The 21,954-nt window shown below is 46.0% G+C and overlaps 1 protein-coding gene across 2 annotated transcripts in view; it reads right to left on the bottom strand.

Annotated features, from left to right (window-relative positions):
- FBLN2 (fibulin 2) overlaps nucleotides 1-21,954 on the bottom strand; it is an 80,901-nt gene that overhangs the window by 32,402 nt on the left and 26,545 nt on the right. For both annotated transcript variants that reach the window (XM_058812805.1, XM_058812806.1), the window contains exon 3: nucleotides 901-1,012. In XM_058812805.1, the coding sequence (XP_058668788.1) occupies nucleotides 901-1,012 (112 nt within the window). The remainder of the gene's footprint in view (nucleotides 1-900; nucleotides 1,013-21,954) is intronic.

Here is a 21,954-nt window from a genome sequence, read left to right as displayed (position 1 = left end):
AGGGAAAGGGATGAACTGCAGCTGGTCCGGGTTACCGTGCATCCATCCCTGTCCTCCTGCCGTGCAGAGGGAACCTGGTTCCCTCTCAGGGCAGCAGGATCAGGGTATGGTCCCACTCCAGCAGAACCAGGGCCACTCACAGAGCAATCAACACACCCCTTAACACACGGATGGATAATCACTGCACTCAGCACTTGCCAGCTCTGCCCTCCCACTGAACTGCAACTCCACAGATGGGCAGAATGTCGCAGACATCTTTTCATGAAAAATCCTTTCCTCTTAGTATTTTTCCTCCTGAGAAGCTGAGAGGCCTCAGGAACAAAATGTAAACAATGGTTATCTGCCGCTGTGGAATGCAACAGGTGCATCTGTGATTGGCCCATGTTAATTTGTTTGTAATTAATGGCCAATCACAGCCAGCTGGCTCGGACTCTCTGTCAGAAGCCTTTGTTATCATTCTTTCTGATTCTATTCTTAGCTTAGCTAGCCTTCTGATGAAACCTTTTCTTCTATTCTTTTAGTATAGTTTTAATGCAATATATACCATAAAATAATAAATCAAGCCTTCTGAAACATGGAGTCAGATCCTCATGTCTTCCTTCATCCAAGAGCCCCTGTGAACACGGTCCCAGGCGGAAAATGGGAAATAAAAACCTGTGCTCTGCTCATGCGACAGACAACAAAAAGAAACCTTGAAAAGCTTTTGTCCAGATTACATTTTGGGCAAATGGAGGGGGAAATCCTGGCTTCTAAGTAGCCATGAATATTGCCAGCCCACAAATAATTCAGACAATGAATGACACAGTTTCCAGTTTCCTGGACATCCCATGAAGAACACTTTATTTCTTTTCAAGGGCTACTCTTTATGCTTACCAAAATGTTCAGTTTTACCTTACGTACCTGCAAATATCACCATCCATGCCACTTACAGGGATTTCTGTGCATTCCCCGTTGTCTATAGCCCACTGCTGGCCAGCTCCACAGCAGCTCTCAATCAACTCCTTTGTGGAACCTGTACGAAGCATACACACAGATTTTTTAAGATTATTTTGTATGGAATGGATTTGGTTTAACTCTGCTTCTTAACTGAGAAAATCTTAAAAATAACGATTGTTCAGGGTGAGGTTTTTCCCTTTATTTCCACATTTTGTTTGGTTAAGGAAAAAAAAATAAAGAGACAACTGATACCTAAAACATCTGATCACCTGGTGACGTCCTTCAGGGGGGAACGGCAGAAGGAAATTAAGCCTTTTAAATGTTATAAATTACATAAATGGTTTGAAGGACATTCTATATTTGACAACTGTGAGCAAAATCCTTGAAAAATCATGCTTGGCCACTTGGCAAGTTGATTTAGTCATCATGCTGCTGTAACAGTGCTCTCACTACACAGGCTGGGTTAGCACAGAGTGCCCCAGCCTTGCATGGTTCAGCTGGCTTAAAAATACTGTGAAAAGAGTCTGGGAGCCATAACTCTGACTGTTACACTGGCACTAAGATGCAGTAAGAGAGATGGACATGGAGAATGCTGCTCTGGCTCCCACGTTTGATTCTGTGGGTTTGCACCCAAGATGTAAATGTGCAGTTGCAGTGAAATGGGATTTGCTGGATCCTCTGCACCTACTGCACAGACTTGGGGCACTTTGTTCTCTTCAAGCCTTGGGGCAGGAACAGCTCAAACCAGCCCTGCAGGTGCAGGGGTTAATGACCAAAGCCATTTGTGTCCCCCCACCCTGCCCAGCTCCTGCTCACACACGGGGCAGTGGCACCACAACAATCTGCACATGGCCCCCAGGCTATGCAATGCTCTCATTTTACACAACACATTAACAGCCTTAAAATACACTTGAGTCCTGAGAGCTCTATTAGTGTAAGAGCTGCTCTGTGACATTGGAGGGCTGATCTATGCAGTTAAACTGGCAGGAAATATATCCAGTACCAGATAATTACAACACATTGCTATAAAACAGTGAAATTTTAACATAGTTCTAATTCACTCCCTCGGTGGAAACTCCATTCATTTTACCAAGTGCTGAAATACATTTGTTGCTCTTGCTGGAACATGAGAATAGAGCAGAATTTAACTATCTACATTGCAGTAATCTACATGATTTATAATTCAACTAAAAGCGAGTTACTCATTCCTCACTGAGGATTCAATATCAGCTTGCTCTACTGAAGTGCCATACTATTAAACAGTCATATTTGCAAAATAGATTACCTTTGCTGTGATCTTATGAATAATTAAACCCAGAATGAAGTTATCATCAAATAAACAAACTACTGCTTTTTATCTTCATCAGAAATTTAAAAGAACCTGGAATAACTCATAATAGGACTCACAGACATTAGCATAGATTTATGATATTTTAATTCTCCATTAGGGAGAACAAATATATACAACTAAATATATGCACAGGACTGGGGATCACAGAGCTTCTATGCTGGATAGAGATTTTTCAGCTCTGTGTGTAACAGACTTTGAAATACAAAAACATTCAAACAGAGCTTTGTTTATTTGGGGCTTCCATGATATTAGCCGATTTAGAAGCAGATTTGCATCTGCTTATGGAAAACAAAGTAATTTTGTTTGAGAACTCTGTGATCCCGGTTTGTTTTTCTATATATACTGTGTGAATGTTTAAAGATAAAGTCACTTCACAACCCACCTGCTAATAGATAATTTGCTATTTATAGATGTCTTCACTAAGGAAAAAAATGAAGGCTGCACTAGAAAATAGCAGCAGTTTCCTCACTTGTTTGCAATTCAGACACTCACCTCCTGCAATTATCACTCTGCATCAGCCTAAAGAGGTGAACTACAGAACATTTTGGCCTAATCTCAAAAACTGGTGTATTGTCTTTTAAAGACACTTAGAAGTTAATTCAAGTATTTTAAATAACACTTTTCCTTTTTAACCCTTCCCTGCCTGTGCTTTAAGGTTGTCTCAGTGCCCGATCCAGCCCTGAGCAGCAGCCGGATGGCCTCAGGCTGACCCAGGGACACATCCAGGATTTCCATGGTCACACAAAATCCACACAGCTTTTACAGGTTAAGAATTTCAGCTACAAAAATCTGCCGTGGGTGGGTGTATTTTAAGAAGTTTCGTTGAAGTTCAAACTGAGAAAAACACACAGTTAAAGGCTACTAAATTATTTCCTGACACTGTCACAGTGAACCATAAGTTCGTTAAAGCAGCAAAGGAGACAAAGTGGATTTTCATAAACTTTCCTCCCCTTTTTCCTTCCCAGTGTTCATGAATTATCTTTCCAGAGCGATAAATCATCAGCCAGCTCTAGAAGGTCAAGAAGGGATGGAATATCTCAGTTTCTTGCCAGAGCTTTCTTGATGCTGAAGTTTTCCTGATTTCAGCTTCACCTGAATTTCCACTCAGACCATTTCACACCTTTAACACCTCCAATTTGCTTCCTCCCATTCTCACTTCGGGTCTGCAGCTCCGCAGAGCATTTGCATCGATTGAATAACTCCTGTTATGCAAATGCCCATTCTCGGAGGCAGCACTCCTGACTGAGCTGTCAGCAGCTTTATCCATCATTCCCTTCTAAGGGTTCTTTTGTCTCAGTACAAACACAGACAAACCTTAAGACATCAGCACTTCCTCACTGAGCCTGATAAAGCACTGGCACAGGTGCCCAGAGTAGCTGTGGCTGCCCCTGCATCCCTGGCGGTGCCCAAGGCCAGGCTGGACAGGGCTGGGAGCACCTGGGACAGTGGGAGGTGTCCCTGCCATGGCAGGGGTGGCACTGGAGGGGCTTTAAATCCCTTTGCACACAAAGTGTTCTGTGAGTCTGCGACTCCTCACACGATGGGAGCAGCAAGGACTGACCCACCACACCAACCAACCCACCCAGGCCTCCCACGCACGAGTGGACAATTAATTCCCTTTCCAGTAAAATTACTCCAGGAGCTGTGACATTGAGGAGTCTCAGACAGCAACTTCAACTACAGAGAGACCCAAGTGAGGCAGACACAGTGCAGGGGCCTGGACAGAATCCCTTGACTTCAGGCAGAGGTGAAGCTGAAAACTGGTATTAACACCAACACCAACACCAACTATCTATAAGCCAGGGAAAGGCAGAGCACTGCAAGAGCCACCAGGAGGATCAGGGTGTTGGGCAGGGCACTGCCGGCCCCAGGCACCCACATCTCCTCCCTGCTGGCTTTAATTCCAGCTGTTAATTGCTGGATCAGCACTCACATGGGAGAGAGGCAAAGGGAACTACCAAACTGAGCTGAGCTCTTGCTGTTATGATGGAACTTCCTATTCCATTCCTACATCTGAAGAAAGTAGTTTATCTTCCCCAAACCTATAGCATTTACACTTGCACCCAGCACATACACTGAACAAGAACTCGAGAAAAATAGGTTGTACTTCCTTATCAAATAACTGCCTGAAAACATAAAGCAATACCTTATAAAAAATAATGACAAAAACCTCGCAGGACAACTTGGGGGAGTTCTTAAAATACTGAAAAATAACTGTTTCCAGTGGGTCTTTTTTTCTGCTCCAATCTCTTCACCATTTAAAGCTCTAATAAATAAATAATAAAGTACTGTAGCTTTACCCCTTAACAGGTTGTCATTTCCTATCTTATCAACAGCCTGAGAGGCTTTATTAAACTCCCTCCTTGAATTTCACAATCTAGGTGTGCACTGTAACATGTTCTCAACTTGGTTTTTCTGGGATGGCTGGGAAGACGTTTTAATGAGTAAGGTAAAGAGGAGAGGAACATTTATCTTGGCAAAGGCAGGGCAGGGGAGAATGACAGCAGAGCCCCAAAGCCAGCTGCTTTCACTCCAAACTGAGCTATCACTTACGTCACTGGGGCTGGTTAAGCTCTCCCAGGAGCTGTTCCCAGATAAATGAGCAGAGGGTTTTGCTCTGTGCAGGTTCCTGCAGGCTCCTCCAAGTGCCCCAGTGCTCAGGACGTGTCTGACTCTAAATCTCCCTGAAATGAGGGCAGTGCTGGAGCGTTTCCATGGCCAAACCACAGTCAGCTCACTGCTCAGGATGGGGCATTAACCCACGTGCTCTCCTCAGCCTTTGAGGCTTCTCTCCCTGGATATAATGGAAGAGCAAATTGCAGGAGAAACACAGGCTGAGCCGAGCACTCAGCACACACCCCTTGGATTCAGTTCAGTGCCTGATCCTTTTCCACCACGCTCTTCCACTCCTGCCTGCCATGCCATCACCACAGCAGGGCAGGGGAGGTCCATCACACTCGGAGCAACCTGCCTTCATTTCAAACCTCTTGCTGCAAAGTGTTTTTCTGTGCTCTCCTCCATCCTCTGAAGGTACCCATGTCTCTTTGGGAATCCATCCCACCACTCATCCAGGACAAGTTCCTGTTATATTGCCTTCACTCTTTGGGAAGCATCTGCTTTCCATTTCGACATGAAAACATTCTGTTTCCTATATTACTCTTTTTTTTCATAAATTCCTTATGCTGGCTTGCTTGGCAAAACATAGAGAGCTGTGTCTGCCCCAAGGCACAATGAAAACTGGATAACCCAAGCTGAACATTCATTTTGCTGTGCACCATACAGTGGAGACATACATCAACATAGCCTCAGCCAGGCTTGTTTGGCAGATTTTGTTCAAAGTGTCAATGAATAGCAACCTAATACTCCCTCAGGCTTTAGTTCTGGATAATCCCTGTAAGTCAAAACTTGTATTACCTGTGGCAGAGGCCAGATAATTTAGACAATGTTTGGTCTTTAAGGTTTCCATGACAGCATCCTTTATTGGATCCAGGTTGACAGAAGGAGAGGGGAGGCAACTAAATAAATTCTTTAACCCTTTTCACCAGCTACAAACCCAAGCAATTGCTCTGCCTGCCTTGCAGAATGTGTCTCATTTTGCTGTATCCTTCTGCCCTGGAGTTTGAGGCAGAACAGTTCATGCACAATCATCCTTCCATCAGTTCAATGATAACTCAGAGTAGGCAGAATGTTTCTTGCCCTTCAGCCCTTCAGTCTTGGCTGTATCTCCCCCCTCAACCCTCCTTCCCCAGATATTGCACAGAGCATATTTATGCTGGCTATTAACTTTCAAAAGAGCTGAGGCTTTGGAAAGCCTGGTTCCGATTATCCCTGTAATTCCTGTCTGAAGAATTTTATCCTGGGGAGAGCAAGCTCCTTGCATGATCTGTTTTGTGGTTAGGTAGGCTCCTTTCTCCAAAGCACTTCCACCAGCCCTGTTTAATTTTAAAGTTAAAATTCGGAGGAGTAGTGGTTATCAGGGAATGTAGTCAGGGATTGCCTGTCAAAGCACTTGGGAAAATTAGGCAGGATCACTAAATCTGCTGCAACTCCAACACTGAGTAAGCCAAGCACTTCCAGGATGTTCTTAACCAATTACAAACTCAGCTGAGGTTGTAATGGTAAGTAAATTACAAAAAACAATATTCCTTTGTCTTAAAAAAATATAAAGGCAAACAAACATAAAGCAGCAAATAGATGTGTGTGTAAGGCCTTCATTCAGAATATATGTTCCCCTTATGTCTGAGTGCTTATCTACAGAAAAAAATGCATTCATTTCACCATTACCCATTCCCACCCCCACACTGCAGTGGTAGGGACAGCCATCCATTAAGACACGTTTCTGCTTTAAATTTTAAAAGTTTAGCAGTGAAAAAGGTCTTTGTTCTGGACTGGGAGTGTTGATCAAGGACAAGCCAAGTTACTGCGATATTTTAAAGCCCAATTGCCTAAAACCACTACACATACTTTAATCATGCAATCCATATAAATACATTATTCATTCTCACACCAAGCACATGGAAATTGTATTTTTGTTGGAAGCCTGAAGGAGGATTGTACATTTATATCTGACTTGCTGTGGCACAGACTGCACTGTGCACCCCCTAGCAGGGCTAACAGGGGATGGGGAACTGCTCACGGATGCTCCATGAAGCCAACCCCAAAGGTCAAACATCCTAAAGGCTGCTGTTGTGAGCCTTTAGGGTTCTGAGTTTTGTAACTCTGGCAACTGAAAAGAAAATCCCCAGCACCTGCCCAGTGCTCAGTCTGCTTCCACCAGTTCAGCACACACAGAACAGGCTAAAAAATACACAGCCTCATTGTCCCCCAGGAGAACCCACTCAGAAATTGTTCACAAAGTCTCAAATCCACTTGGGAGGGGGAAGCCAAGATTTTTATTTTCCTCATGACCAATTCACCCAAAGTAGAAAAAGTGTAAAATTCACCAGAGTGAACTGAGCGTTCATCTCTGTTCAGAGCATCACTGAAAACGGGGCAGATTCACCCCCGGCTCAGCTCAGCTGCTGCTGCCAGCTTGTTTGCTCTGCCACATTGCTTAGCACAGCTTTCACTGCAACACCAGCCTGCACACCTGGAGAAGGCAAGCACAGAGAGGAGAGGACATGGCAGCAGCAGCCAGTGACCTGAACAGCCCCAGGAGTGCTCCTGACCAAGTATGTGCCCTCCAGCTCTGTTGGGCTGAGGGCTGTTGACAAAAGGATTCTGAATAGCAGAGGAAGGAAACCTCTGAGTTTCACTGAGCTTCTAATTAGTGAGCAGGGATGCTTAAACTGAACAGAAGAGCTGTTGTAGAGCTCCATCTCCTTATTTGGGAACCCTCCAGGATTCCTTGCTGGTCCTTGTCAGGTTTATAATCATAAATTACATTGTTCCTTATTTTACGATGATGTTCTGAAGAGATCTCTCATTTCCTCAGGCTCTCCTTTATGAAGTTTTGTAATCAGGGTTTGGGCAAGAATTCCATCAGTATTGACTGTGGCCCAGGGCATTTCCTGGATTAATGACAGGCTGAAAGAGCTGATGGCTCCCAGTTCTGCCTTGATCCACTAACCCCAAGGAGGTTTGAACTCTCAAGGATGCACCCAGTGCCAGAGCAGTTATTGTGAAGGAATTTCAGTGGGACACTTAAATCAACAGCAGGGAAACAAACCTCCTTTTATCCCTTACAGAAGTAGGAGGAAATACTAATTTGAATGGGCTGATAATGATGTTTAGATTGTTCCAGGGGAATTTAGCAGCCCTAGCAGGAAGCACAGCAGGAAATCTCTCCTTTGCCACACAGCATGGCCTCAACCACAGATGTCTGGAAAGAAGGGGGTTTAGTTCCCTAAGAAAGTAATGGTTTGGGGTACGAATTGGGCAAATGGAGTTTTTAACTTCTAAGTGAAGCACCTTGTTTGATGCCGTTACTGTGGTTTCACACAGCAGGGATTGGGTGAACCATTTTGCTCATTCCCACTTCAGACTTTGCCTCCAGCTCAGTGTAACCCCACAGCACACCAAGAGAAACACATTCACATGAACTGCTCAATTCCCAAAGTCCTCTCTCCCGGTGAAAAACCTACACCACTCAGATCACACACAAAATTCCTACTTTTGTTTCAATTCTATCTTCCTAATTAAAAGTAGTGAGTCCCTCACATATGTGCTCATCAGGATAAATGACACTCCTGGAATACCTGCCAGCACTGCTACTGAAGTCACTTTCAAACAAGGTAACACTTGAAAATAATTGTAAACTATGGCAGAAGTGGCTGTTTCCATCTAAAGTTGGGGTTTGACCCCATGCCCATGGAATCCTACAGGCACTGCCTGCTCCTTTACCAAATTCAAGCACAAAGTCCTTGAATGCAGAATCACAGATTCCTTAAGGTTTCTGTGGAAAAGACCTGAGATCAAGTCCAGCCATCAGGCCAGCACCACCACCACTAAACCATGTCCCACGTGCTGCACCCAGACCTGTTTTGGAGCACTTCCATGGACAGGGACTCCACCACTGCCCTGGGCAACCTTTTCCAATGCCTGACAACCCTCTCCACCAAGAAATTTTTCCCTAATATCCAATCCAAACCTCCCTGGCACAGCTTGAGGCCATTTCCCCTTGTTCCTTGGGAGCAAAGCCCGAGCCCTCCTGCCATGGAATTGTGGAGAAACAGAAGGTTCTTCCTGAGCCTCCTTTTCTCCAGGCTGAGCAGCTCCAGTTCAGCCTGGGGTTGTTTATACATGGAGTAAATATAAATATATTAACATTTTGGCCAGTCCTTAGTGCAGCAGCACTGCTGGAGCTGCTGATGGCCACTGCTGACCCCAGTCCTGCCGAGGCACAGCAAGAACGGGCGGGACAGCGATTCCTGCAGGGAGCAGCCAACAGGCAACAGCTGCATGTGCAAAGCATGAAACAATCAGCAGGATGCTGTGGGCAGATCAGCCTGTTCTGGATCAGTATTTCAGCCTGTATCTGTCTCTACAGAAGCTGTTCCAGCTGCAGGGACAGCCCCAGTCCCTCTCCCTCCCCATGTACCCACCACTGCAGCCATCAGGCCTGCATCAGGCTCTGCTCACACTCCTCCTGCTGCCCCTGAGCAGCCAGAGACAGACAAATCTGCTCTGGGGCAGGCTCCACACCCCACATGCACAGCCTAAAGAGGCACAAGCTAAACCCCAGCTGCAGCTCCATCTCCTGCAGCGCACTCTGGCTCACATTTCCTACTTGGACAACACAGGCTGCAGCCACTTGTAAAGGAATTTACATTCCCAATCACATTCCAGTTTGGAATCAGAGATGAAGAGAAAGAAAAGGCACTGACTTGTGAAAAGCTCCAACTATGTGATTTAAATGTGTTTTGGAGCATTTGGGATAAGGCAGCAAATTCTAATGAAGGGTGGAGGAGTCTTCATCTCTCCCACAAAACTCATTACTGTTACTTTCTGCAAGAGACACCTAAAACAGAGTAAAGGAAAATATTAAAAGAGACAGAACTTCACATACCACTTCATCAATGCTTTTTCAAAAAACCCCAGTCTTTATTACTTGTGTGTAAATAAGTAGAGTGCACTTCTCAGTTTCTCTCTTTTTCAATATTTAACCACACGCCGGGAACGTCCATTCCCACACAGCACTTGTGCAAATTATAAGTGAATGATCAAAATACCAGGATGGTTGAATTTTGAAGGTTTTTACCCAGGTTAGAAACAGCTCGTGATGAGAGCAAAGCCTTGGTGCTGCCCAGGGGCTGTTGAAAATAAGATCCATATGAGGCCCTTTGTGGTGACGCAGCAACAAGAAAGGAACAAAGTGTCTGGACACTTAAAGGCAGACAAGTCTGGACATTGTGGAAAAAGACAATAACTTGCTGATTCATCAGCCAGGAGGAGGGATAGAAGTGATTGGAACACTGGGCTCTGGGTGCCTGAGAGGGCTTGGAGCACCACCAAATTTTGCACACCCACACACACACAAGCACAACACTGAGGAAGGCCAGAATACCTCACATTTTTCTCAGAATTTAATTCAATAACACAAAATAGATATTTCCTAAACTACTCCATAGAAACAAGTCTGTTATAAACTACTCCATAGAAGCAGGACCCTGCACACTATTTGCTCTCTCCAGCCATTGTTACAATTTTGACTTCTTGCTGCTGAGATCCATTTTGTTTATGCTTGGGTTCAGTAGCTACACCTTTCTCTGCTGTGTCTGCAACCACAAATGGATGTGAAATGGATCTTTAAAAGCAAGATACAACACTAGGGAGCACTGACGAGCAAACCCATAGATCTCAGTAAAGTGCCAGTGGCATCCCCTCATTTTCCTCATCAGATGCAATTTCTTCCTATTAACCCCCCAAAAGTCCTCTTGTCCTGAGAAGGGGCTCTGACAAAGCCAGCAGCACATCCTGCAGGTGACTCCTTATAACAATTTGAAGTAAAATCTCAACATTTTCAACACTCTGGAAGGCCACTGACCCAACCAGCACAAGCTGCAGGTATCTAAGACACATTTTGATTTGAAAGATATTTTCCACTCTTTCCATAGATAAGATAAAGCTTTCTGAGGTCTAGCTGTCCCTGTGGCTCTGATGCTCAGCACAAGGTCATGGGAGAAGGTTTTCCTGTAACAGCAGCACAGTTAAAGGCTGAAGTTGCCAGGCAGGGGCAGCTCCAGAGCTGTGGACAAGAGCTGGGAGCTGCACTCCCTTCTGCAAGGGTTAGGACCACCAACAGAGTGTGTTGGCAAGGCTGCTTTTAGGGAGGAGTTGTTTGTTTATAAACTCAAGTAAAATGTGCTGTAACCACATTATAGTGAAAGATTGGCTATCTGACAAAAGCCAGTACAAACCACATTGGGATCACAAGCCTTCTAGGCAATTTGTTACAAAAGCTCTCATAAAAAATATGAATATTCTGTTTTCAATAACAGAAAAGTGCCATCCACATCTTCCAGGTTAGGACCCCTCTCTTCAATCTTCCTGTGTGAGGCATACTGCAGGGGCAGAGGCAGGGCTGTCACACAGGGATGGCCTCACAGTGACAGAAGCAGCAGTGACCCAGCTGCTGGGACAGACGGCAGTAACTACAGCAGCCTTACAGCACTAGCAGTCTCATCTGCGTCCAGCTGGAGTCCTGCAGCTCTCACCCTTGAAGGTTTTCCTGTTTCAGTACTGCTTTTCCTCTCTAGAGTCACTTAGTCTTCTCCCTTTCCTACCTGCACACATCATCCCTATTTTTCTTGACCCTTTTTCCTTATCTCCCCCTCAAACCCTATCTCTTTTTCCACATCTCTTCGGAACATCTCCAACAAGAAAAACCCCAAAAACCCAAAAAATAAACAAATCCATTTCCCTCCAAGTTAGGACACAAAACAACAGTCCAGCAAGGCCACCACTACTGATGCTACGTTTCTTACCCAGTCTGCCCTTTTCAGCCCCAAACCTCTGTGCACATCCACTTGCTGACTCAGCAGAGGCTCTGCTTTCAGTCAGGACCAGAGCTCAGAGCGCTCTCCAGGTGCCATTAACCCTGAGCTCATGTTCCACAGGGACTGGAGAAGAGCAGATCCATTATCCTGTTTCAGAGCAGATCCCTATGTTGTTGGAGAGCAGATCCCTATCCCATTTCAGAGCAGATCCCTGTCCTCTGTCAGAGCAGATATCTGTCCTCTCTCAGAGCAGATCCCTGTCCTCTGTCAGAGCAGATCCCTGTCTCGTTTCAGAGCAGATCCCTATGCTGTTGGAGAGCAGATCCCTTATCCTGTCTCAGAGCAGATCCCTGTCCTGTCTCAGTGCAGATCCCTGTCCTGTCTCAGAGCAGATCCCTGTCCTGTGTCAGAGCAGATCCCTTATCCTGTCTCAGAGCAGATCCCTGTCCTGTGTCAGAGCAGATCCCTTGTCCTGTGTCAGAGCAGATCCCTGTCCTGTCTCAGAGCAGATCCCTGTCCTGTCTCAGAGCAGATCCCTATGCTGTTGGAGAGCAGATCCCTGTCCTGTGTCAGAGCAGATCCCTGTCCTGTCTCAGTGCAGATCCCTGTCCTGTCTCAGAGCAGATCCCTTGTCCTGTCTCAGTGCAGATCCCTGTCCTGTCTCAGAGCAGATCCCTGTCCTGTCTCAGAGCAGATCCCTTGTCCTGTCTCAGAGCAGATCCCTTATCCTGCTTCAGAGCAGATCCCTGTCCTGTCTCAGAGCAGATCCCTGTCCTGTGTCAGAGCAGATCCCTGTCCTGCTGGCAGCACCTGCCTGTGCTGTGTCTGTGCTGCAGCACCTCACTGCACCATTGCTGTGTGCAGTCCCTGGAGCCAGGGATGGAATCAGGGTAATGTGACACTTGCACTGAATCCATGCAATTGGAGCAGATGTCATTCCTGTGCAGAGGCTCAGTGACTTCTCAGTGATTCCTAATTCCCACTGTCAGCACAGGAACTGACTGGCACCACAACCCAAGAGTTAACATTTCAGGAACCTGAGAGAACATGGAAATCTGAGTTCAGAGCTTCATGAATTCCCAGCAATGTTAAAATGACTTACATTTACAGTGCACGCAGTGTAAAGCACCGCTGCCTCACACAGTGTAACCATTTCTGACTGAAGGCTAATCACTTTTCCTCACCAGCATCTGTTAAAGTTATGACCAGCACAACTCTATGGACTTGATTCATGGAGGAAAGTTAATTTTTAGGAAGTAATGTTCAATACTGAACAGAGTGAAAAGAAGACTCCTAAATACAGTTCTGCTTTCCACATCCTTTTATCTCTACCACAGTTCCCATGTTATAGTTCCCTAATTACCTGTGAGTGGAAAAACTGCTTAGCCACTTCAAGCTTTCCAAGGCTTCATGTCAATTTACAATGACACAAACAGGCTCAATGACATCAACTGTCACCGAGAATTAGTCATAAAAAGGGTTTTGTTTTTTTTGCAAACCTCTGTACAGTAGACTTGGTACATAAAAACCAACTGCAAATGAGGAAAACACACTGGCATTTTAACACAGAAGGTTACATCAGTTCCCAAGAATCAGCAACTGCCTTCAAACAAAATCACCCCAAAAGCCCAAACTGTCCTGTTCTCTGCCAGCACCATGCAGATCCAACTGAAACACCATGGATAGGTAAAACTTTCCAAATGCTATTTCCACAGAATAGCTCCAAAACACTTGATGTGTTTAACAAGTCAATTAAATTTGATATGTTCGCCTGACATCCAGTGATGTTTGCTAAAAGGAAAGACTCAACCTTTCAAAGTCTTGATGTAGCATTTTCCCAATCCAGTCTGGTGCACAGAAACAAGTTACAAACTGAATTTAGGAACTGTGTACCCAACACCATCCAGCACCAGCCCTGCTGGAGGAATGCAAGGGATCTGACATTCTACTGAGCTATAATCACTGATAATTATTTTAATTGCTGATCGCAGGTACAACTCCAGCCACACCTCCACAAATGCCCAGCCTGTCCTGATTCCTCCACACTGCAATGCGTCCACTTTTCTAGCAACAATTTTATGACTTTAAATTCTGAGGACAGAGTGACCTGACATCAATTAAAATGGCTTCAAGCTGAGGATGCTTTCCCTTCAACATGGCCATAATTTAATTCCCAGCAGTCTAACTCACAATAATCTCTCTCTATGCACATCTTGAAAATCTCCTCAATGCGTTAAGAAATGTCGTGGCTGCTAGCAAGAGGTATCTCTAAAGATATTCCCATCTCTAAAGATATGTACAGCACAGCTCAGGTCATCTTCACATCAGACAGATCTCAGATGACTTTTTCCTTCCTTTTTCACCTCAGATAAACAAATGGGTCCATCACACATCACAGAACACTTTTTTTCCTTTTTTAAAGCAGGACCCAAGCCAACATGCATTTTTGATATGTTTTTAACTGTTTTATCTCTTAATAGTGGTAATCTTCACTTACCAGAGCTGGTACAATACAAATTCTCCCTTCCAAACCTTCTTCCCCCATCTATGAAAAAGGTGATTTTTCATGTTTTACAGAATCACAGAATCATTTTGGTTGGAGGAGACCTTCAAGATCATCAAGTCCAGCCACTACCCCAAAATCCACATTAATTTTCTCTCTGTAGCTGGCAGGATTTGAGGCATGCAGGGTGCAGGGATGATGGCAAAAGACAGAAGTGTGGCAGGGCCGATGTGCCCTGGGCTGTGGCAGCAGCAGGGAGGGCCCTGCTCCTGCAGCCAGCCAGGCCAAAGGTCCCGTTGGAGTTCTGCTCCACGTCGCTCCTGCTGCCAGCCCTCGTGTCAAAAGCCTCGTGCCAAAAGCCTGACTGGTGCCAGGCCACAGGGAGGGGAGGCTGCAGCCACGGCTCTGCACAGCAGTGCCAAAATTCCCTGGAGCCGCGTGGCTGGACACACCCGGGGCCTGGGATGGCCCTCCAGCCTGGAATGGCTCCCAGTGCTGGTCCCAGGGCAGAGCCCAGCCCCTGCCAGGCCCGGGGACACTGCAGGCCCCCCAGCAGCCCACACTGCTCCTCCAGCAGGTCAGCCCCTCCACGCTGGAGCCTCTCAGCCATCCCAGCTGAGCAGGAGGGGTGCAGACTGTGTGCATTGTTTGCCTGATTTAGCAGAGTCCATCAGCATTCCCACCTCCCTGAGCCCTGGCTCAGCCAGCTCCAGCTCACAGGTATGAGCATCTGAGTGAGCATTTACCCTCACACAGGTATGAGCACTCTGAGTGAGCATTTACCCTCACACAGGTATGAGCACTCTGAGTGAGCATTTACCCTCACACAGGTATGAGCACTCTGAGTGAGCATTTACCCTCACACAGGTATGAGCATCTGAGGGAGCATTTACCCTCACACAGGTATGAGCACCCTGAGCATGTACCCCCACACAGGTATGAGCACTCTCAGTCAGGATTTACCTCCACACAGGTATGAGCACTCTGAGTGAGGATTTACCCCCACACAGGGATGAGCACTCTCAGTCAGGATTTACCCCCACACAGGTATGAGAACTCTCAGTGAGGGTTTACCCCCACACAGGTATGAGCACTCTCAGTTAGGATTTACCTCCACACATCTATGAGTTTATTTCAGCAGAGGAGGAAAAAAACCAATGAAAGAGGCCAGCCATGTGTCCTGTATGATCCACTTTCTACAGCTTAGCCTGACTGGGTGAAAAATAAAAATCTGCCTTGTCTCATTGCACATGGCTTTTGAATGACATTCCTGAGGAATACATTTGTAAATAAATTATAACTGGAGTAACCTGAAGGACAAAAAGGCTTTAAAAAAAGGACCATTGTCCTGGCAAGAAGCCAACACAAAGTAAGAACTACACTTACTACCACACTTCTTTTTGACTTCCTTAAAAAATGGATATTGACCAAAAAATCCCCCACACTTTACACACTATTCTGTATTTCTTTGAAAATATCTGAGAACTTGCACTGCCAAATGTGCCTGTGTTTGTAAAACAGAGAGGAAGCTGCAATTACTTGCCCATTTCTATCTCCTTAACCCAATACTCATTTTTCCCCATTTCCATTAGGATTTCACAAGATGCAAATGAGAGAAGTGAGTTTTTTACCTGTAGGGATGGATGCTGTTCATCATAACCCAGGACCCAGAGGTAAGTCATTTTGTGTACAGCAATTGTTTGTAGGAAGAGCAACCTTAAAACTGAATGACAGCTGAATCAGGGGTCCATCACCCCACTCTCTGTTCCATAAGCCTCATGGCAGCTTTCAGCCCAGTGTGATGAAATGCTGGTAAATTTCCCAGGCTGGAAGAAGAGAGAATTAGCTTTTCCTTTTCCTTCCTGGCTGAAGAGGAATGACCTTTCATTTGAGGATGCCAAAGTGCAGGCAATTCCCACAGCCCTGTGCAGGACTCCCTGCTACTCACTGCTCCCTCAGCCCATGTGTCATGTACAGGCTTTGCAGCAGGGACTTTTAATCTATTCTCCTCTGCTCTTCTGGCTTTTCCCCTTCCACGTGGTGTGTGAAAGAGAAATGCCCCACAGAGCTGCACATCTCTAAAACAACCTCCAGGCTTCCATTCCTCTGTGTTCCATTTGGAGCCTGGAGGAGGAACACCAGCTTTGCCTGGCTTTGCAATCCCATCTCACTGAGAAGCTCCCAGGCTCTGGCAGAATTAACCATGGAATCATTAAGGTTGGAGAAGTCCAGCCATGAGCCTGCAACACCCTGCTCCTCACAAAGCCATTCCCAAGTGCCACCTCCACACGTGTTTTGGAACATGTTCAGGTGACTCCCCCACTGCCCTGGGCAGCCTGCTCCCAAGCCTGACAACTCTTTCCATGAAGAAATTTTTCCTAATATCAAACCTAAACCTCCCCTGGTGCAACTGGTGGCTGTTTCCCCCAGAATGGAGGAATTTCCTCCTCCCTAAGCTGCACCAAGGGAAATATAGGCTGGATATTAGGAAAAAGTTTTTTACAGAAAGGGTGATAAAGCTCTGGAATGGCTGCCCAGGGAGGTGGTGGAGTCCCCATCCCTGGGTGTGTTTAACAAAGCACTGGGTGCCAGGGTTTAGTTGAGATGTTGGGGCTGGGTTGGACTCTATGATCTTGAAGATCTCTCCAAGCCCAGTGATTCTGTGAATTCTGTGATACTCTCTGATCTGCTGTGGAACCTGTAACACACAGCAGAGAGGGACTGAGAGCCCAGCTGCTGAATTCACCTCCTTCAACTCTGCTCTGTTCCCTTCCTTCTGTTCAGACAACCTCAGCTGCACATGTGCAGTGTTTCAGCAGCACTGAGTTAAATCCCAGCTAGTCCATCAGTTCATAAACCACTTTTATTTTCCACACAGAAACATCATGTTGCTCATCCTCTGTTTTGGTCACATAAATCCTTGTCACAGAGTAATACCTCTGTTTGCCTTGGCCCTTCCAAAACCAGTTACTACAGTGTCAGAGGCATCCCCTAACAGGGAACAATTTCTTCATAATATCAAATCCAAATCTGCTCTTTTTCAGTTTAATACTATTCCCCCTTGTCCTATCACAGTCTACCCAAGTAAAAAGTCACTGTTCACAGAACTGAAAATCATTTAGTTCTGGCTGTGTAAATTCCATCTAGCACAAAATACACAGTAAAAGAAATATCTCTAAAGAGAAAGGTTCTTGTCCTTTTAGCTGGGGTATTTAAACTCAAGCTCCATTAAAACCAGTGGAAACTACCACAGCAGGCTGATACCTATCCAGGAGATAACAACTTCCATTTGTAAAAACAAAGCCCTGAAGTGACAACCCACAGTTTCAGAGTGATAGAGAAACCTGCTTATCTGCTCATTAAAAGACAATTCAGAAATAAATTCCTCATTCTGATGAACCAAATTGCTAGCAAACAGAGAGCTGTTAAATGCTACCTAATAAATCTCTGCAAGCCTCAGACTCTTATTTCTTGATTGCATATGTAATAAATACCAAGAGCTCGAGGTAATACAATATACAAGAGGACTGAATCATTTTTTGGCCCTGGGAAAGGAGATAATTTTAAAATGTTATGTAATCCTAACAGACTGACAGCTGAGGTAACCACCTCATGACAATCTAAGGAACTATATGAAGCATGGCACTGTCCCAAAACTCCCCTCTCTGTCATCATTCATTCAGTGAAAACTCTCATCCATGTGCAACTTTTAATACTAGAAACTGCTTTCAGGATGGAAAGGAAAACTTTACCCAAATATGACCTAAGAAGCTTGAAGTACTGCCAGAAAAAAAAGTGGAGAAGTCAATTAAAAGTGAAGAGGTTGTGGTGCAGCGAGTCCCAGCTGCATCCTGTGGTACAGGAGACAGAGGGCAGCTCCATGGCAGTGCCAATTCCACGGGCTTCACCTGAGTAATGAAAGCCCCAGACAAGCACAACCAGTCATATATTCACTGCAGGGCACCCTTTACTGAACACCAGGTTCCATTTTGCTCACAGGAGGGTGAGGTTGACTTCAGAAAGGAAAAGAAAGCTCACCAACATTACCCAGGAGTTGGAGAGTGAACCTCCAGCCCAAACCTCACTTAGAGCAGCACAGAGGGAGCACTGGGAGGAGAAACAAAGGCTCATCTGTGCAAGATTCCTCCTTGCACACATCCTACCGGCCTCCTGGCAGGAAATTTTAGTGTTTCTTCAGGATCAACAAATTCTTGTAGCCTTTAACAAGAAGCAGAGGGAAGTCTTAACAGCCTATTTACAGCCAGGTAATTCTGACGGGAGTTAGAGCTGGGAACACCTGCACCCTCCTCTCCTTTAGCCCAAATGGCAGAGAGAGGCAGAAAAGGCCCTGCTGTAACCCCAGAGCTCACAAACATCTCCCCTGGCACCACAAGTGTCATGCCAGCCCTGCCCACAGCTCTGAATTCACACATGGAACATTCTGCACGGACCTCATGGCCCCTCAGAGCACTGCAGCCCTCCAAGCTCCAGCAAAAATTTCTTTGAATCCTGTGGTTTTGTTGCTTAGCTCACCACCCACCCATCAGCCTTCTTAAAACTGTATATTTACCTATAAAATTCAGTAGCAGCAGCTCAGGCCCTGTTACAGAAGTGACAGCTGAGGGGTACAGTGTCCATTTAGACCCTTGCACCCCATCACTTTTAACCCCTTGAAGTTTAATTAAAGCTGTAGAAGGCACACATCACATTTGGGAATGTTTTATACAGGCAACCATTCACTGAAAACCTGAAAGGAAGAAAGATTGGTTCCTCTCACAGATACACACAAGGACAGACACACACATTCTGCAATGTGGGCTTCTCAGCTCCAGATCCAAGACTTGAGACAGCCTGAAATTTTGACATGTGAATTTTTAACCAAAAACCTGTTAAAAATGGGAGTTAAATTTAAAAGCACAGCCAGGAGCAGCAGCCATCCTTAGGCTGAAGGGCTCTGCAGGCAAACAGTCCCAGAGCTGCACAGCAAGGGGAGGAGATGCTGATACACAGGAGCTGAGTCAGATGGGGAACAGGCAGCTTGAGAGCATCTGCAGAGCAGAATGGATGAGAGCTCTGCTGTGATGAGTCACCAGAGAGACGCAGGAAATGAGGATTACTCAAAACAGGAACCATTATCAGAGTAACATTATGTTTTATAATGGGAAATTAATGTTTTATTCAAGTGATATTTGCTAGATATAATTCCTTGTATCTAAGTGAGTCTAGAACTCCAGCTCCACCTTGGATCTGATTTTCTGCCCAGTTCTGAACTCCCCCATTTGCACAAGGCTCTTGATTGAGCTTTTTCACAGGCTGGGAAGCTGAATGGCATGAATGGGATTTATGATATATAATGGGATGTAGACGTGAATGAACGGGGGTTCTTAATAGATTCAAGCTCTTTGGGAACAAACATTTGTTCCAGTACATGGTACAAAAGCAAAACAAGCACTATGAAATCTCCCATAGATTTTAGGAAGGACTGAACCTCAAAGAATATCCAGCTCCAGCCTTATCTAGAAATGTAAACAGTTTAAGGGGGTGGTTGTTGTCCACAGCCAAGGGGGTGGTTGTTGTCCACAGCCTGCAAATAATTAAGCACTAATTCTCTACCGCCTACAGAGAAAGAAACTGGAGAGGAAACATGGCACATTGCTAAGTGTGCACTTTTCAGTCAGATTCCTGCATCTCCATCCTCCTCACCGAGCCCTGCAGATCTGCCCTCCCCATCCAAACCCAGAGGTGACACCAGAGATCCCCAAAGGCAGAGGGACAGATTGTTATCTCAAAATGAGGCATTTCCAGAGTCAGCTGCAATTGTCCCAAAACATCCATCCAACCCGAGGCTAGGGAGAAACGTTCTCAATTCCCCCAAGTGGGGCTCTCATCTGTGATAACTAAATCCTTGAAAAGACCTTCATTCATTTCACCACAACATTTTCCACATTATTTGCAGTTTTTTTCACCCAAAGAAGATGAAAGGCTTAGTTGCCTTATCTGTAATTAGACGCGCATTTGCTACACATTCCTGGGACAAATAAACCAAATTTACCTTAATAGGGTGCTTTTATCCAGCTGAACTACTTTAAATTTGCTGCTGCTTTGTTGCACAGTAACATTTTACAAAAAAAAACCAAACCCAGTGCCACGAAAGCAGCATTCCATGGCGTTTTTTCCAGCTCTGCAGACCTCCCGGGACAAAAAAGGAGGAAAGTGTTTGAAGCATGAAGGATTTTTCCCTTCCCAGTCTCCAGGCCCAAGCAGAGCCTTGCTGGAGCCACCTGGTGACATCAAACACATCCAGACATCCCCATCCTGGGCTGAATCCCCACAGTTTTGTGGGGCTCCTCTAGCCCACACTAAGGCTGGCTTTGGAGGACACACGCCAAGCTTGGCCCAGACCTCTATTTTTCGTTTTAGACCAGTATCTATGGCAACTGTGGGGCTATTTTAAACCATTCCCATTTAGCCACCTCCAGGTTGAATGTTAAACAGACACAAAACCCCAGCCCACCCCATCAGGAGCTCCTTTAACAGCTCAGGGCTTGTGACAGAGCAGGACACTCCAGTCTGTTCCTCTCCCTTCTCCTGCAGAACATTTTAGCAAGCCTTCCTTTGCCCTCTCCAGTGACTTCTGGGGGTCTCAGCAAAAGAAATGCCTTGGTTTGTCTCCCATCCCTTCAAGTTGTCTGGTTGCTATTTGGTTCTTCCTTGTTGCAGTGACCTCAGGTGCTGAAGGTGCACCCAAACACTGCTGGGAGAGATGTTCCCAAACCTGCTGGAAAGGTGTTCCCAAACCCTGATGGGAAAGATGTTCCCAAACCTGCTGGAAAGGTGATCCCAAACCTGCAGGAAGAGGTGTTCCCAAACCCTGCAGAGAGAGGTGTTCCCAAACCCTGATGGGAGAGGTGTTCCTAAACCCTGATGGGAAAGGTGTTCCCAAACCTGCTGGAAAGGTGTTCCCAAACCTGCTGGGAGAGGTGTTCTCAAACCTGCAGGGAGAGGTGATCCCAAACCTGCTGGGAAAGGTGTTCCCAAACCTGCTGGAGAGGTGATCCCAAACCTGCGGGGAAAGGTGTTCCCAAACCCTGCTGGGAAAGGTGTTCTCAAACCTGCTGGAAAGGTGTTCCCAAACCCTGCTGGGAAAGGTGTTCTCAAACCTGCTGGGAGAGGTGTTCCCAAACCTGATGGGAGAGGTGTTCCCAAACCTGATGGGAGAGGTGTTCCTAAACCCTGATGGGAAAGATGTTCCCAAACCCTGATGGGAAAGGTGTTCCCAAACCCTGATGGGAAAGGTGTTCCCAAACCCTGATGGGAAAGGTGTTCCCAAACCTGCTGGGAAAGGTGTTCCCAAACCTGCTGGAAAGGTGTTCCCACACCTGCTGGAAAGGTGCTCCCAGGCTCCCAGCCACCCCAGCCCACCCTGCCTGAGAGCCTTGGTGGCTGGGGAAGGACTGCAGCAGCAGAAACATGAACCACAGAACCCCAGAATGGCCTGGGTGGGAAGGGACCTCAAAGCCCCTCCAGTGCCACCCCTGCCATGGCAGGGACACCTCCCACTGTCCCAGGCTGCTCCAAGCCCCAGTGTCCAGCCTGGCCTTGGGCACTGCCAGGGATCCAGGGGAAGCCACAGCTGCTCTGGGCACCCTGTGCCAGGGCCTGCCCACCCTCACAGGGAGGAATTCCTTCCAAACATCTCATCTCAACTGTAAAGTCTAATAAATAGC

The sequence above is a fragment of the Ammospiza caudacuta genome, chromosome 12 (assembly GCF_027887145.1).
Source record: "Ammospiza caudacuta isolate bAmmCau1 chromosome 12, bAmmCau1.pri, whole genome shotgun sequence".
In the NCBI taxonomy this organism is placed as follows: Eukaryota; Metazoa; Chordata; class Aves; order Passeriformes; family Passerellidae; genus Ammospiza; species Ammospiza caudacuta.
The sequence above is the reverse complement of the archived record's forward strand: the minus strand, read 5'-3'. Positions and strand labels throughout refer to the sequence as shown.